Consider the following 16,715-nt stretch of genomic DNA (forward strand, 5'->3'; position numbering starts at 1 on the left):
GTCAGCTGGGCCAGAAGGAGGCGAGCAGGGCCTTGGTGGGTTTCATGCTCTGCAGAGAACTGCCCTGAGGCTGCTGTCCTTAGGCCCTAGGCAGAGGTATTGCACCTTACCCACCTGATAAAAATGCTGATCCAAAATCAGGATCTGCATCTATAGTCTCTCCTCCACTGCCAAAGACCAGGACCCACTTCACTTTTTTTGCTACTAGTGTAAAGGTATCCCCGTGTTGTATGCCATGCAGCAGGCAGCCTTTGCTAGGCATAGATGACAGCGGCCGATTTCACTGATGTTTTGGCTCAGGTCAAACCATCCTTGTTGAGTGGCCAGGTGACTCACAGTGCCGGTGCACCCAGCTTCTGTCCCGGGACTTCAGCTGCTCTCTCTTCTGCTGCACTTGTTAGACACGCCATATGCAAAACCTGCAGGCGTGCTGTAACTTATAAATCACTGATGAAGGCTTAGATTTGGTCACAGGTTAAACTGAAGATGTACTTAAGACCAGAGCCCTAGACCAGTCATGAGAGATGCAAACAAGATAAAACAGCACTGCTGCAGTTCACATGCTTTGATTCTCTTAACAGCCCTGCATTTATGTTACGATCTAACTGCTGATGATCCTACTTGTTTGGTTTTGTTTTTTTTTTTTTTGAACAAGGCTCTTTTGAGCAAAAATAAGAGCAGAAAACAAAGTAGCCACACAACAGTAAAACCTCTGAAACTGTTCTCAATTTTCATCTGTGAGGGAGTGGATCAAAGAGTCTTACTGTTCTGCATCTGCTCAATGATACCAGAAGAGTCTTGCGTAGAGCTTGCCAGCTGGAGACCAGGGTGCTTCTGTACAAGGCCAACAGCCCCCATCGTCATGACCAGAGATACCGTAATAAAATTTAATGTGGGTTTGTAACCTCAGAAACAATAATTTACTGGAAGTCACGGATAAACTACAAGTATTAACAGATAAAGTACAAACATTAGCAAACACTATCTTACATAGGGTGTAATCTATATATAATAGTGTGCAAGAACCTGGACAACCAGGTCAGAGCACTGGGTAAGCTACTTCCCTGCAAATTAGCCAGGGTGGTATTTACTGAATTAAAACTGGCTGGATGTCATTACATTCAATATAATATTAAAACAGTGAAATAGTCTCATGAGCTACAGCTCTACCTGGCCAAATTCTGGCTCCATTTATATAAAATTAATCAATGCAAACAAAAGTAGAATCTGTCCTTTAATATTCTTAAAATTAAAAATTGAATTTAGAGCCTAAAGCCTAACCTTAATTTGATAGAAAATGCTTGTACTAGATACTCTCGGGCTCAAGCCCAGTATTGGCTACATGATCCAGAATAACTAACTGTAGAAAGATGATGAACACACGTGCAGGAATTTAAACCAGTACTGGCTGACAATCTTCAGAGGTCTCTTCACAAATCTGTTCTTAACTTCAGTGCTTGCTGCCTTTCCTCTCCAAGAACTTTATACATTCCAAAGCTGTGTCTTCAATGGATTTTGATGAGCCAGTAAGATTTGCAGCTAAGTACAGCATAACACCTGATGTCACTTGATTGAAGTAACACACCTGTTTAAACAAAAATAAATGAAACAAAAAAGCCTATGGATTGCAATAGTTAGCCATTTTTTACAGAGCCTAGATGAGTGTCAAAGTTTTTATGGATGCAAATAGAAACACACAGTGCTTCTGAAACTGAAGGTGATAATTAGCAAAAAGAGCGTGCCTTTTTTACAGTGTTTCAGTGGCCTCAGTGTCCTCACTACTGCCAGGTCCTTAAGCATGTAGGTAAATGGACACAAGCAGTGCAGCAAGAAACATTATGTATAACCTCTTAAATATATGTGCTTTATGAACAAAGCTGTTGCCTGAAAAAAAGAATCCCAGCCCCTGAGAGCTGCTGAATGTTTTCAAAAATATATTTTCTTAAATGAAGAAGTTACAGCCTTCTCATGGACAAGAACAAAAGACAAACATTGTCATGGGTCCAGAGATGGGATTCAGATTGCATAATTTCTGACATACGAAAGGTAAAGTTCAGCATTTAATCTGAATCAATTCTTTGTCCTTCTCCTGTAGTCAGTGGGAAGAGATGGGCACCACCAAAGAGCAGTTTAACACACACCTTTCAGAAGTGTATTTCAGGCTTGAATGGATGACTCTCTGGAGGTGCACGGCCACCTCCAGTGCTTAGTTTAGATTTCATTCCGAACATTCAGATTGGCCTAAACTGTGTGGAGTAAAGAACGTGTTTATAACCACACTGTAGGTCCGGGGAAACTGACTCTTTTTTTTTGTTGTTTGGTTTGATTTGGTTTGTTGTTGTTGTTCTGGCTGGTTGGTTGGTTGGTTTTTTTGTTTGTTTGGGGTTTTTGTTGCATTGCTGTTACTATTCTAGACTGTCAGCTCAAAGGAGGTTGTATGCACATGTACAAGGAAAGGAGACAGCTGAGGTCTGCAGAGCTGCTCACCGTACAGTTGCTGTTGCCTTCACTGTAGATCTGGAATCCAGCACAAAGGATCTCACTTCTGCAGTATCCTGGAGAAGGTGGCACGGATGTGAGGGTAACTGATTTTACAGCTAGCATGTAGGGTTCGCTGCAGGGCAAGGGGAAGAATCAAACATTTCTTCAACAAGATGTTGAAAAAGATACTTGCAAATGACTACAGAGTATGCACAGCTATACCAAAGATGTCATTTTCAGGCTCGGCAATCTGGAGCCTCGTTAAGGCTTTATCACAAATGCCAATCAAGAAGACTTCTGTGGAAAGCCACCGAACAATCATCCATGTACAACACCCCCTTTTATTTAGTTATCCTGCTCTCCATAACCCACATTCACAGATTCAGGGCCTAGGAGCCCCTTAATAAGGGGCCTTAAAAGCATGGCCCCAGCAAATGTAGATATGATTTGGTTCTCAAATGCTGGGGAAAAAAGCAAGCACAGTACAGACTATTGCCTTTTAGAAGCAATGTCCTGCTAACATGAGGAATTACTGAATATAGGAAAAGAAACTGAGAATAAAGAACAATAAAATACAGCAAATGGTTCCATTTATCCATGTTTCATTATGCAAGAACAAAAGTAAATCTAATGAAAAAAAATCAATGTATGTTAAACTGATCAAGGGACCTTTTAAAACAGCAACTTTTACAGATACAATGAATGTGTCACAGTGAGGTTTCAAGAATGGCCAAGCACTCCCTTGAATAAGAAAATCTCTAGAATTACGCTAAATGGGATTACAAAGTCACTTAAAACAAATAGAAAAACTCACAGTTAGGTGCTTCAGCACATTGACAGGACCCCTCAGACATGCATTTTTTTTAATTGCCTGTTTGGAATTCTGGCCTATTCCCCTTCATGATAGGCCAGTCCTAAAGAGTATCAAAGAAGCAATACTGGACTACACTACAAACATGTGATGCTCTGAATTTATTTAATTGCACCTTCACGTTGCAAAACAAATCTCGTTGTGCAAACTCAGGCATCAACATACTGTATTTTAAATCAGCTACTAATCTAATTTCTCAAAAAATAAAATATTGTCTTCATCACCCAATGACAGGCCCAGATAAAGGTCAATGGTAATCAAAAGTGCTCAGAGTTGAACTTGAAATTGCATACTCACCTTGGCTTACAGGGTTGCCTTTGAGACACAAGAATCACAAAGTCTCTGGGTTTATGGCCAGTTACGGGTGGAGATGTAACATAATATATTTTCTCATCTTCATTCACAGCCTGTAGGACCTCACAAGTTCTGCAAATACATTTAACACACACATGCAGACATGGATGTATGCAACAGCATCTCTTAAGAAAAACACAGTACAAGCATATATTCCATCCTAGCATTAAGCCTACGGTTTTCATCTTCAGGCAGCAAGGAAGTGAGAGGAACACAGAGTGAAAAACTGAGGTTTTCTGCAACACCTCATCTGACACCACCTCTCTGTCCCACAAAATCGTTAGAAAGTGCTGCAAGGTGCTGGAGCAATGCCTTAAAAGCATATCTTTTGCATACTGTTGATTCCTGTTTGGAATGACATCAGCTTGCCTACCATAACACTTGCTGAACGACCAAACATTGTCCATCTGACAGCCACAGGACAGTCAGGAAATATTTGCAAAATTTTATTCGAAGTTGTGTTCTACTCCATTCAGGTGGTGCCACCTGGCCAGGACACACCCACTGTCTTGGAAGAATGGACCACTATCTGAGTTTTCACTACAAAAAAAAAAAAAGTTAGAATTTTCCTTTACACTGGCAGTAACTGATTTATTTAATTTCAGCTTCTACTGCCTCAGCACCATTTGGATCAGTCAACTAGGCTTCATGGTAGTCATAAGAAATCTGAGATTTTGGCTGTAGATATGGAAAATCACCACAATATTTCTTCAGATTTCATTTGTAACAAGCCATAAATTCAGCAGAGATTGTAAATTTTCAAATATCCCTAAGCTTCCACTTTCCCCCTCAGATAAAAATATTTTAGGATAGAATGACTAACTGAAAAAGCTTCTCCTTTAAGAGAATATTCACCAAATCAAATCTGTATTATATAAATTCATTTGTTGCTAGTCATTATTCTACACAATATAAGACAAATAAAAGAACCTCATATGCCTTTTACAGTAGTTCTGAAACACATTCTAATTCCGATACACTTTACAAGATGTTACTTTTCTTAAAATATAAATTTTGAGGAACCCCATTTCTTGATTTCTCACGTTGACTGTACGGTGAAGCTGAGCATCAGTGTCCCAAACGACACAAACATGAAGAGCCTGCATAATACCTGCATAATATATCTGCCTCAAGTTATGTGCAACATACTCAGGTTAAGCCTTTTAACATAGGTATGTCCAGGCATCGACATTTTAGAATGGGTTCATTTTAGAAAAGGGTAACCTCTGCCCCAGCTGTCTCTTTTGACAGTCCAGGAAAATAATATTTTAAAATCAGACTAAGGAGAAATTAATTTTCATTTTTAAGGCAAAAAAACTCCAATCCATACTTTGACTAATGAATCTTTAATGTCAACTTCTTACAGCAACTTCTTCTTAATTAGGTAGGAAAGTGTCAACATCTCAAAAAACATTTGTATTGGAAAAGGTTAGTTGTCAGTGGATTCCAACAGTCTTAAAGAATCACAGAATCACAGAATCACAGAATGTTAGGGATTGGAAGGGACCTCAAAAGATCATCTAGTCCAATCCCCCTGCCAGAGCAGGAAAACTTAGGTGAGGTTACACAGGAAGGCGTCCAGGCGGGTTTTGAATGTCTCCAGAGAAGGAGAATCCACAACCCCCCTGGGCAGCCTGTTCCAGTGTTCTGTCACCCTCACTGAGAAGAAGTTTCTTCTCACATTTAAGTGGAACCTCTTGTGTTCCAGCTTGGACCCATTACCCCTTGTCTTACTGTTGGTTGTCACCGAGAAGAGCCTAGCTCCATCCTCGTGACACCCACCCTTTATATATTTATAAACATTAATGAGGTCACCCCTCAGTCTCCTCTTCTCCAAGCTAAAGAGACCCAGCTCCCTCAGCCTTTCCTCATAAGGGAGATGCTCCACTCCCTTAATCATCTTTGTGGCCCTGCGCTGGACTCTCTCCAGCAGTTCCCTGTCCTTCTTGAACTGAGGGGCCCAGAACTGGACACAATATTCCAGATGAGGTCTCACCAGGGCAGAGTAGAGGGGAAGGAGAACCTCTCTGGACCTACTAACCACCCCCCTTCTAATACACCCCAGGATGCCATTGGCCTTCTTGGCCACAAGGGCACAGTGCTGGCTCATGGTCATCCTGCTGTCCACCAGGACCCCCAGGTCTCTTTCCCCTACACTGCTCTCTAATAGGTCATTCCCCAACCTGTACTGGAACCTGGGGTTGTTCCTGCCCAGATGCAAGACTCTACATTTCCCCTTGTTATATTTCATTAAATTTTTCCCCGCCCAACTCTCCAGCCTGTCCAGGTCTCGCTGGATGGCAGCACAGCCCTCTGGCGTGTCAGCCACTCCTCCCAGCTTGGTGTCATCAGCAAACTTGCTGATAGTACACTCAATTCCCTCATCCAAGTCATTGATGAATATATTGAACAGTATTGGTCCCAGAACTGACCCTTGAGGCACTCCACTAGATACAGGCCTCCAACCAGACTCCGCCCCATTGATCACAACTCTCTGGCTTCTCTCCTTCAGCCAGTTTGCAGTCCACCTCACTACCCGATCATCCAGTCCACTCTTCCTCAGTTTTGCTGTGAGGATGCTGTGGGAGACGGTGTCAAATGCTTTGCTGAAGTCAAGGTAGACCACATCCACTGCTCTGCCATCGTCAATCCACCTTGTTACGTCTTCATAAAAGGCTATGAGGTTGGTCAAACACGACTTCCCCTTGGTGAAGCCATGTTGACTGTCCCTGATGACCCTCTTATCCTTGATATGTCTTAAGATGGCACCAAGGATAAGGTGTTCCATCACTTTCCCAGGGATGGAGGTGAGGCTGACCGGTCTATAGTTGCCCGGGTCCTCCTTCTTGCCCTTTTTGAAGACCGGAGTGATATTTGCTTTCCTCCAGTCCTCAGGCACCTCTCCCGTTTCCCAAGACTTGGCAAAGATGATGGAGAGCGGTCCAGCAATGACTTCAGCCAGCTCCCTCAGCACCCCTCAGCACCCTCGGGTGCATCCCATCTGGACCCATGGATTTATGGATGTCCAGATTGCTTAATTGCTCCCTAACCCAGTCCTCATCAACTGAGGCAGACTCCTCCATTGCCCTGCCTTCCTCTGGGGCCTCAGGGGTACGGGGCTCCTCAGGACAGCCTCCGGCAGAGTAGACAGAGACAAAGAAGGCATTCAGTAATTCAGGTAAGTTCTTACAAGAAATGCTTGTCCCATTGTTGGCGAAGTGTGAAGTCAGACAAAAGGGAGAAAGCTAGGTGTGACGGTATCTTCACTTGCATTTCAACTTTGAGTGACAACACATCACCTTCCTCATGAGTCCATATTTTTACCTAGAACAAGTGAACAACATGTTAAAAACAGAATGATTACTATAAGTATTTTAACACAAATTTTACACATTTAGGTCTTAAGCAGATTTTCTCAGGAGTACATATGAAACGATATCTGACCTATGAAAGGCAGATGAGTATTCAAGATTAATTTTACATTACAGTATAGCACAAGGTAAAACCAAATACACTGATGGCATAGTGACATCACACAATTTTAATTACATCTGGTTAGGGATGGCTGAATTAGTTTGCAAGTGGAGATTGATAAACCAGAGACCAGTATGACCTCTTACTCACACTATGTATATATATTATCTAAATACTTTTCACATGGCATGTGCCTGGGAAAAATTTGAGGTTTTCAGTGTATTTTTCTTTTGTCAGGAACACACAGATGTCACCATTCCATAAACAACAGGAGATACTATTGGAATGAAGGTAAAAGCCTCTTCTCAACCTTGTAGAGAAAGTTTCCTCATAGAGGCCTCAGTTCACTGACTCCAAAAGCTAACAAGGCAGCGTGAGGACATCGTGCAGTTCTTTTTCTGAATTTTGCATCAGTAATCAGTGACAGTAGATTGGACTTTTTAAACCTAGGCAGGTCAGTAGTTGTCCAGAATTCTACCATTTTTTTAACCCCTAGAGCCAGGTCAAGTTGCAGAAATACAGCATAAATATGGGAGAGCAAGGAAAGGTAACACGCGATTTATTAGGAAGAAATGGAAGAAACTTTATTAAGGTAGGTTTATGTAAAGTATTTAAAGGTGATGGTTACTTAAAGCTTTGCAGAAATTTGAAACTACAGAGTAGAATCCATTGGATGTGGCACTGGTGAGCAGGAGCAAGCTGGAGTAAGGCCACACTACCCTGTTTCCCCGAAAATAAGACAGAGTCTTACATTAATTTTTGCTCCAAAACTTACTACTTTTTTACATGCATAGCTACCTGGACACTATTTAAATTGACTTTTTAAATGAACTGTAACTAGGGCTTATTTTCAGGTTAGGTCTTATTTTTGGGGAAACAGGGTACGCGAGATGTATGTGTGGGGCAACAAAGACTTCAGCAAAATAAAGTAAGCCAAGCAACTGCCCTCCCTGCCATCAGACTTTTGGAACGTACCCAGCAAGCCTGCACATTGCAGCTTTGGGGGCTTATCTAGAGACATCCAAAGGGGACCAGATTTTTACAGAAGCACTTTTGAAGCTTTAAGACAGATGATTTGGAATAATATGTGGATTACCTCCCTGATCCACCTCTCCAACATATGCAGTCCAGTAGCTTGTCTTTAATTAGTAATCATTAAGAGTTCAACTACTTCAGCTCCCTTCAGCCACGCAAATAAGTCACATATTGGCCTACGCCCTCTTCCCCTAAAATGACTCAACATTTCTCTTTCCAAAATATCTTTTTTTCCCCCTCCTCTGTTTCTTTACTGTGAAGCAGAGCACCTGGAGTTAACAATTTATTGAAAAAATATTTCAAAACATAGTTTTGCTACTCTTTTCCCACACCTGCAGTATCTATCTTGATTATTTTGGGTCTATATCTAGTTGTAGGCCTGAACCTAACACAGAGAATTCAAAAGGAGTAACCTGCACGTGACAATGTGCACACAGCCCTTGCAAAAGAAAGGCTTGGTGTGTTCCATAAACACTGTATAATGGAACAAGATGAGTGGAAGAGAACGTTTAGAATTAGTGGACTTTATTCCCAAACTTCAATCTGATGTACACATTTGCTTCTCAAATCCTATAAAGTTTATACAGATTTTAATTCCCAAGTGATACAAAATTAATGAGCTTCATCTCTGTTGCTCTTTTTGCTATATCTAAAATTAACAATCATTGGGTTTACAGAGCATTTGTACAACATAGATTTTGTATGTTTTCACATTTTTATGTTTTGGAATAGGAAAAAAACCCCAACATAATCCAGCAATCTTGCTGAAGTAAAGAAACCAGCACCAAGATGCACAGATCAAAATTCCTCTAAGGCAGAGAAGAGAAATTATGTTGTCTTGGGAGTCTTCTACTCTTGAAAATCACAAAATGAAGTAGGAGGTGCAGCTGTTGAAACGTGTCTCTGCTAAGTGAACATTGGCAAGGACAAGTTATTACTGTAGGCCTACAAGTCTTGTGGCTCTATGTCAAAGAGCTCACAGCGCCACTTTATACCTTCAAAAACTGTCAATCACCTTGGGATCTTTCTAGTTCCAGGGTGTTCTGGTTTGAGAAAGTGAGTTCATTTTCTTCATGCAGTTAGAAACTTTTCTTTTTTGCGGCTAGCACAGTTGTTGTTTGGATTTAGTTTGAGAACAAGAATATAACACCCCAGGACAGAGTTAATGGTTTTTCTTCAAGGGACTTTCCAGTGTCTTTGAGTTGGAACAAAGAGAATGTAAGAGCTTGCTGTTATCTTAGTTGTTGTCTGGGAGCAAAGGACGTTCTGAGCTCTGCCCACAGGTGTGAGGTGGCTGGGAAGTGGGGCATGGATGGGGCAGATCTTGACTGACATCCAGACTGATCAGTGAGAATATTCCATCCCATTAACGTCATGCTTCATATTTAGTGAGAGTTGGGTTTTCTGCCTAGAGGGATGGAGACCTGTTCTGGTGCTGCTCTGTTTCAGCTGAGTTCCATTTGGGAGCTTCCTTTAGTTTGGCCTTTTGCCATCCTGCCATTTTGCAGAGGCCTCTGGGCCTTTCTGTCTTTTCTCTTTTGTTGCTCCGGGACGGGCTGTTGGGACCAGGTGCTGCTTCCTGCGACTGGCTGCTCGATGTGGATGGAGTTCATGGAGAAGTATGTTGAATGTATTTTACCTTATATTCTATTTTCCGATTTACATATACTATTAGTAGTAGTAGTGGTATATTACTATTATTTTGTTTTATTAAACTGTGTTTATCTCAATCTATGAGTTTCTCCCTTCCCTTTTGATTCTCTCCCCAACTTGGGGGATGGGAAGAGTGAGTGAGCAGCTATAATGATTTTGATTGCTAGCTGGGCTTAAACTGTGACATGGGGAAAAAGGAACAAAACCTCTACATATAGAGAAGCAGATGCTGCTTTGCAAAACCTACCTACTAGAATATTTCCTCCCAAAAATACAGTTCAGTCTAAAGCCTTTGACAGTCTTCTCTCCCATAGTAGGACTGCCTTCAGGCAAAGCACTGATCAGCACTACTACCTGATTCCCACTGTTTGTTCTTTCAGCCTCTCCCCAAGAAACCATTCTGTGGACACTGAAGAGATCTGTTTGAGTGAAGATGCTGCTATGCTTGTCTATCAGAGAAGGTCAAGTACTCGGTCAGTCGCCAAGCAGAGCTGCTCTGGAGCCAACCCAGTTTGCAGCGAAGTGGCAGATCCTGGCACAGTGAGGGTTTTCCTGAGCAGGGAAATGCCAGGGCAGCAGAGAGACCTGCCAGGAGCCATCAACTCTTGCAGGAGACACTGACAAGACCTGGGCATTGCCAGGGCAATGGTCACCACCCCCACGCCAATAAAAAGCAGCCCAGAGAGTGCCAGTGACGAGGGTGGGCAAACAGAGTGTGGTGCGGCAGTTCGCATGGAAGGGTGCACAGGAAGGGTGCGGAAGCTCTGCCAGCTCAACCAGGGAGCAATGGTATCCACCTGGCAGAAAGTCATGGCTTCCATAAGGTCAGCACCCACCACAAGTGATGCAGCTGCCCAAACCCAGATCCAGTGGGAAGATGCTGCCAGCCAAGTGTCAGGCTGCAGGCTGAGCCCTGCTCTTACACCCATACTGGATGGCAGCAGCAAGAACAGCCACAGGGAGAGGCTCCTCTGCTTAGTGACAGAGCTCTGGGAGGAGTATCAGGGAGTGCGAGAGAGAGATAGACCATTGGAGTCACACCCAACCTTCCCTGGGACAGGCCCAGCAGGTAGACAGGGCACATGATATGTCCTCCCTCTGCATGGCGGAACATAGTAATGGAGGGATAAGGGGCAATGGCAGCATGTTCATGCCCAGCGCAGAAGGAGGGTCTCTGCTGTGACTACCCCACCTTCCTAGGTTCCCTTGCACAACAGGTATGAGGCTCTGCAAGTGGAACCAAGCAACAATATTGAGGATGATGAAGATGGTTCAGCTAAGTCAGAGGTGCCACAAAGGTTAAATTCGTCAACAGCCTCCATCAAAACTGCTGCTATAAAGAAAAAAAGATGGGTTGTTGTCATAGGAGACTCCCTTCTGAAGGGAAGAGGAGGCCCAATATCCAGATTGGACCCACTTCCTAGAGAAGTCTGCTGCCACCCTGGGGCCAGCGTTAAAGATGTGAAAACTTCCTGCCCTGCTACAGCCCTCAGATTATTATCTGCTACTAATTTTTCAGGTAGGCAGCAAAGATACTACAATGGGCAATCAGAGGGCAACCAAAATCCACTTCAGGGCCTTGGGATGAGTGGTACAAATAGTATTCTCCTCAGTTCCCCCAGTTGCAGGGAGCAATAAGGGAAGATACAGGAAGACCCAGCAGATCAACACCTGGCTATGGGACTAGTGTCACTGGCAGAATTTTGGGTTTTTTGATCATGGGTTGGTTTACGTGATACCTGGTCTACTAGTGACAAATGGGGCGCACCTGTCTGAAAGGGGGAAAAGGATCCTTGGGCAGGAGTTAGCAGGGCTCATTGAGAGAGCTTTACACTAGATTTGAGGGGGGAAGGGGAGAAAATCAGGCTCACCAGAGATAAACCCAAGAGCGGCATGACAGCGTTCAGGGAATGGGGTGCTAACGAGGTCCTTCAGTCTGCTATCTCAGTGGCGGCAGGGGTTGGAGAGCCATGTGGTTGCAAAGACACAAGGGTTATAGATGTGTTAGAAACCATGTGAGCGCCCAAGAATGGTCACATAGGAATTAAGCCTTCTCCCCTCAAAAAGGTGGCAGGATCAATAGCCCATCTGAAGTGCATCTATACCAATACATGCAGCATGGACAAACAAACAAAAATAATTCTATAACAAAAGAGAGAAAGTTCCAGACTCCAGCAATACTGGAATGTACCTGGTGGCTTGCTGAGATGGAGAAGTAACATCATGCTGTTTAAAATGTCATCCAAAACGTGCATGGGTTTTGGTTTTTTTGGTATGAAGAAATTTCCTCACAATATTTGGTGCTGCTTCTATTACAGGTTTCAAGCATTTAGTGTTAGGAAAGAAACTGAGATTGTGGCAGTCTCAGTGGATACAGAAAGGAAGTTCTGCATGGATAATAACAGAGTCTTAGCAGAGGTTTGAAAATAACACTCAATGTTTCAGTCTGACTGTTCAAGTTTGCCTTTTCCAGCACGGATGCTATCTGCCATTTAATTGGCACGAGAGTCTTTACTGGAAGTTATTAATATTAACCGCTGGAACAACCTACACATGGAACTGGCAGGTGTGGCATCACTGGAATTCCTTATGATTAATATATGCTCCTACTCAATTAGTCTATTGACTAGGTGCAAGAATCAGGTAGTGAAGTTTCATAACCTGTGACAGGCAGGAGGTCAGACTAAAATATTGTAAAGATCTTTTATTGTCCCCAAACATCTCTGAATCTACATGATCTTAAACTAATTTGCCAGTCACTAGCCACGTTTCAGAAATCAAACCTTAATGGATGTCTCTTCATAGTCTGGAAAACCTGCATTGTGACTAGCTTAAAACTGTTTTCCCAGCTAAATTATCTCACTACTGGTTTTCTTAACAGCATATTCCTATCTTGAAAGTGGCTTACATGAGATTCTTTACTGATTTTGAGCTTATAACACTGATCAATGAACGGAGAGGTGCGTTGCTTTCAGACTTTTCTAATCTTTTAATAGAAAAAGGGCAGAAAGAAATATATCAAAAAGGAAAAAACGTGCATAGAAAAAGAAAAGTCAAATGTTCTTCTGAAAGAACAGAGACTTAAAAATACGGTACATGAATTTCTGCCACGTGCCGACTGGCAGTGTCCACCTGCAACTATCACAAGATAATGCCTGCTACTTAGAAAAATCTCGCATGCCACAATGCTAGATAAATCAGTATATTACAGACTGCTGCACACATTTTGCTTATCACAGTGACATGAGAAGCCCTGCAGAGAGTCAACAGTACTGCCTAAAAAAGATGTCCAGCTTTGGTGTTTCACTGGAGCCAAACAATTTGGCAAGCCCACGGAAGCATGTCAGTTGTGGCAAAGAAAACAGCTCACTCACACAAAAGAGATGCGTGTTTGAGTTTTTACACTCTCCTGTGTTTTGCTCAATGAGCACAACTGATCAGCTGCTGGCAAGCCTGCCCTTTAGGGATCTCAAGCCCTACATTCACCAGCCATTCAGACCATCTTAGAAGAATTCCATGGCATTTTTAGGTTGCACAGCACCTTGGACAAACAGAGGTTGCTTTGCGACATTTCAGGGAAACTCTGGGAGTTTTGGTTTTCAACCCCAGCCACACTAAAGCCAAACACTGCCAAGCCAAAGTATTTATTTACAAATGTAAAACGTTGCTTTTCTCTGCCCACCTCTTATGGTAAAACATGACTGAAGAGGCAATGTAGCTATTCCAAAGTTATGCACTTACATCATCCAGTGTACTGGTTATTTCCCATCCTGGTTTTGCTGCTAGGTGTGTCAGTGCAGCCACATTGCTGTAACTCACATATGCCTGAAACGTAAAATACATTTCTGAAAATGGAGAGGTAAAGGTACATTTCACTAACCATTGCAGAAATGAGATGCTCTTTTTCTATCATTACCCTTCAATCGCAAACAAATGTGCATTTTTCCATAAGTGTTTCCTTCCAGAAAACACAGTTCAGTAGTTTCCGAATTAAATCCTTTCAATAACTAGATTATGTGCTCACATGGCTGTTGGCAAAACAACTCTAATTAAACAACAACAAAATACTACTTTGAGCTTCTCCAATTATAAAGCAGTGCAGGAAAACTGTGACCACCAGAGAGATAATGCAGGTAACCTCTCTAACCACTAAATTAATAGTTTTGTCCATCTTCCTCCTAAGTAATTAATATCTACTAGAAAATTAACCTCTTCATTGCTATCAAGCTGTGGTCTATCTTTGCAATTGCTCTACACAGCAGGCTCAGAGCAGAGAAGTGCAAATATATTCATTATTTATGGTTGACTACAGTGGATGGAGTTCTCATTTAAGCACTGTATCAAGAGAATACAGCTTTAGAGTCTTAATGACAGATTTTAGTTTAATATTGAATAAATCTAAGTAAGCCATTTTTATCATTGTGTGCATATTTATACATATTGCTTTGCAGAAAAGAAGTGCTGCTTCAGACACTGGAGGTGCCAGTGTTAACAGCAAATCACTTCCTGCATTATAATTCTCAACTTTTTTTTTTTTTTCATGCAATGGAAGAAGACTCAGTACAATTTCTGGGAGACACTGAGATCTTAAATGCAATGAAAATTTAACCAGAAAAAATTGACACTGAAACAACACTTAAAATGTGTATAAATTCACCTAAATTCACATTCATTTCATGACACAGGCATATTCTATGGCCTAGCATGTCCAAGCCACTTGATGCAGAGTATCTAGGAATTAACATATGTTTTCACCTCTGTTTCCCACAGAAACAAAGTTTATACCATTTCACTGTTCATCTGTCTGTTGGTATTGCCATGTCTCTCCCACCACTTTCAGCATTTACTAAATGGACTCCCCCCAAAAATTTTTCAGAAAGTCAGTGGCTGGATAAAGGAAAAAACCCACAGACTAGTTCCTCTACAAAAGAATTCAGCTTTTTAAAAGCTGGGGACACTGGCATATAAACCTGCAGGAAACCTTATGGCTTGGCTGCTTAAGGGACCACTTGTTAACAGATTCCATCTTATTTTTCATGTTTTGTATTGAACTTACTTTTAAATCAATAGTGAAGCATCTACTCTCTTTTTTAAGAAGAAAAAAAACCTTTCATCTTATTACGCATTTATCCATTCTTCCATTCTTATTGTAACACTTAAGTACAGAAGGTCCACTTTGGAAACTGAGATGGCTTGTACAACTGGTTTACACACCCAAAAAGATTAAAAATACATCATATTATGCAGGCATACAACAGGAAACAATCTACAGATTACCTGGTTGCTTCTCTCCCAGGGGTCAGAAGGTTTGTCTTCTTTAGCAGACAGCATACATTTTCTAAAGCAAAGTTCAAAAGAAAAATAATAGCATGAACTGATTCTTTACACTTTCTTCTAAATATGCTAGAAAAAATCACTTTTATAGGGTTAAGTGTCTTCTAAGTACTTTGAAGATACGCTATCAATTTTTAGTTGCAAGACAGGTTTGCAATAACTCCTTTTTCTTCCCAAGAGGGACAGGGAAACAAAATAACCTAGACAGCAACAACTATTTTTGAGATGAACAGCTTCTGATAATTTCAATACAACTCAGGGAAAATTATTTGGAAAGTTAAGAAATGCAACAGCTAAGTTTGAGGAGATTTTGACAACTTAACAAATTATGACTTTTTAGAGGATAAATTAGAAGTTTTCCAAATCAAATTCTCCTTGTAACCCAACTATACCTGGCTAGTCGAATTCTCCTTCTGGCAATAGCTCCATGGTATCGCCTCATACCATCCTTTATAAAAAGGAAATCAGACAGTAACACATATTATTATTGTATGACTTACTTTAACAAAAAGCCAACTAAAAACTGTTTCTTACAGACAGACAAATACAGAGATGTATTACAAATAAATAATTATACCCTGTACACTGGACTTTTCCCAGGTAACCTGAGTCAGTGGTTTGGTTTTGACTTGACAATATTCCCTTAAATTTGTAAAAACAATCCAACAAAAAAGTTGTACCACAGCAGCACACCCTAGAGCTTTTTGGACCTAAACCAGTAGCAGTTGAGAAGTGCACAACACATACTCTATTATTTCTACATGTGCCACCCACCACATAAACCATTTATCCAATTCATCATCACCTGATGTTCAAAGCATGAAGGAAGCATGGAAGAATTCCTGTCTTAGTGCACATGGACCTGGGACACAGAGCAAGCACTGTGCAAATGGATGTGATCTGCTCCTCAAGGTGCCAGGTCTTTCCCTTCCCTTATTATTACTCTGTCAGGGTGGATTTTTTTTTTTTTTTAAGCACATAAGTGACCCAAGAGCATACACCACACCAAACTGCATTAAAGGTCAGTAGAACTTGTTATCTTGAAGGATATGCCATTTGGAAAAACCTAATTTTTCTCTGTTTTTAAGAGACAACCTGTGACTTCTGGAATAAAAAGAATTTCCAGAGTAGTGTGTTTCAGCCACCTTTAAACCAAAGACTAAATAATATTTTTTGAAGGCATCTCTTACAGTTTTGTAGTGCACTGCCATACCAGCTGTCACTTGAAAGTTTAAACTACCTTGAGCACATAATGATTTTCCCAATTTGTTTGCTTTACTCTGAAGGAATGGGTGTATATGCTCTTATAGCAAAACTTAGCTTGTGGATGGCCCCCTGGGCAGGTCTTTAAGGGAAGCACTGTTTTTGACTGAAGCGAAGCTGCTATGGATTTTTTTTTTTTTTTTTTTCTTCAAGAGGAAGAGTCAGTTTTTCCTCTTGGAACAGCCTGTAATGGGCAGGAGTGAACCTTACTGCCTCACCTAGTACATAGGACACCTTGATTTATTTGTCC

The 16,715-nt window shown here is 41.5% G+C and overlaps 1 protein-coding gene across 1 annotated transcript in view; it reads right to left on the reverse strand.

Moving 5' to 3' along the window:
- Positions 1 to 1,450: 1,450 nt before the first annotated feature.
- Positions 1,451 to 16,715, reverse strand: part of ACOT12 (acyl-CoA thioesterase 12) — a 36,666-nt gene continuing 21,401 nt past the window's right edge. The window contains exons 9-15 of the mRNA XM_065656968.1: positions 15,595 to 15,650; positions 15,146 to 15,206; positions 13,610 to 13,693; positions 6,897 to 7,030; positions 3,650 to 3,778; positions 2,488 to 2,614; positions 1,451 to 1,585 (exon numbers count right to left, since the gene is read on the reverse strand). Coding sequence (XP_065513040.1) covers positions 1,451 to 1,585; positions 2,488 to 2,614; positions 3,650 to 3,778; positions 6,897 to 7,030; positions 13,610 to 13,693; positions 15,146 to 15,206; positions 15,595 to 15,650 — 726 coding nt within the window. The remainder of the gene's footprint in view (positions 1,586 to 2,487; positions 2,615 to 3,649; positions 3,779 to 6,896; positions 7,031 to 13,609; positions 13,694 to 15,145; positions 15,207 to 15,594; positions 15,651 to 16,715) is intronic.

This window comes from Caloenas nicobarica, chromosome Z, assembly GCF_036013445.1.
Source record: "Caloenas nicobarica isolate bCalNic1 chromosome Z, bCalNic1.hap1, whole genome shotgun sequence".
NCBI lineage: Eukaryota > Metazoa > Chordata > Aves > Columbiformes > Columbidae > Caloenas > Caloenas nicobarica.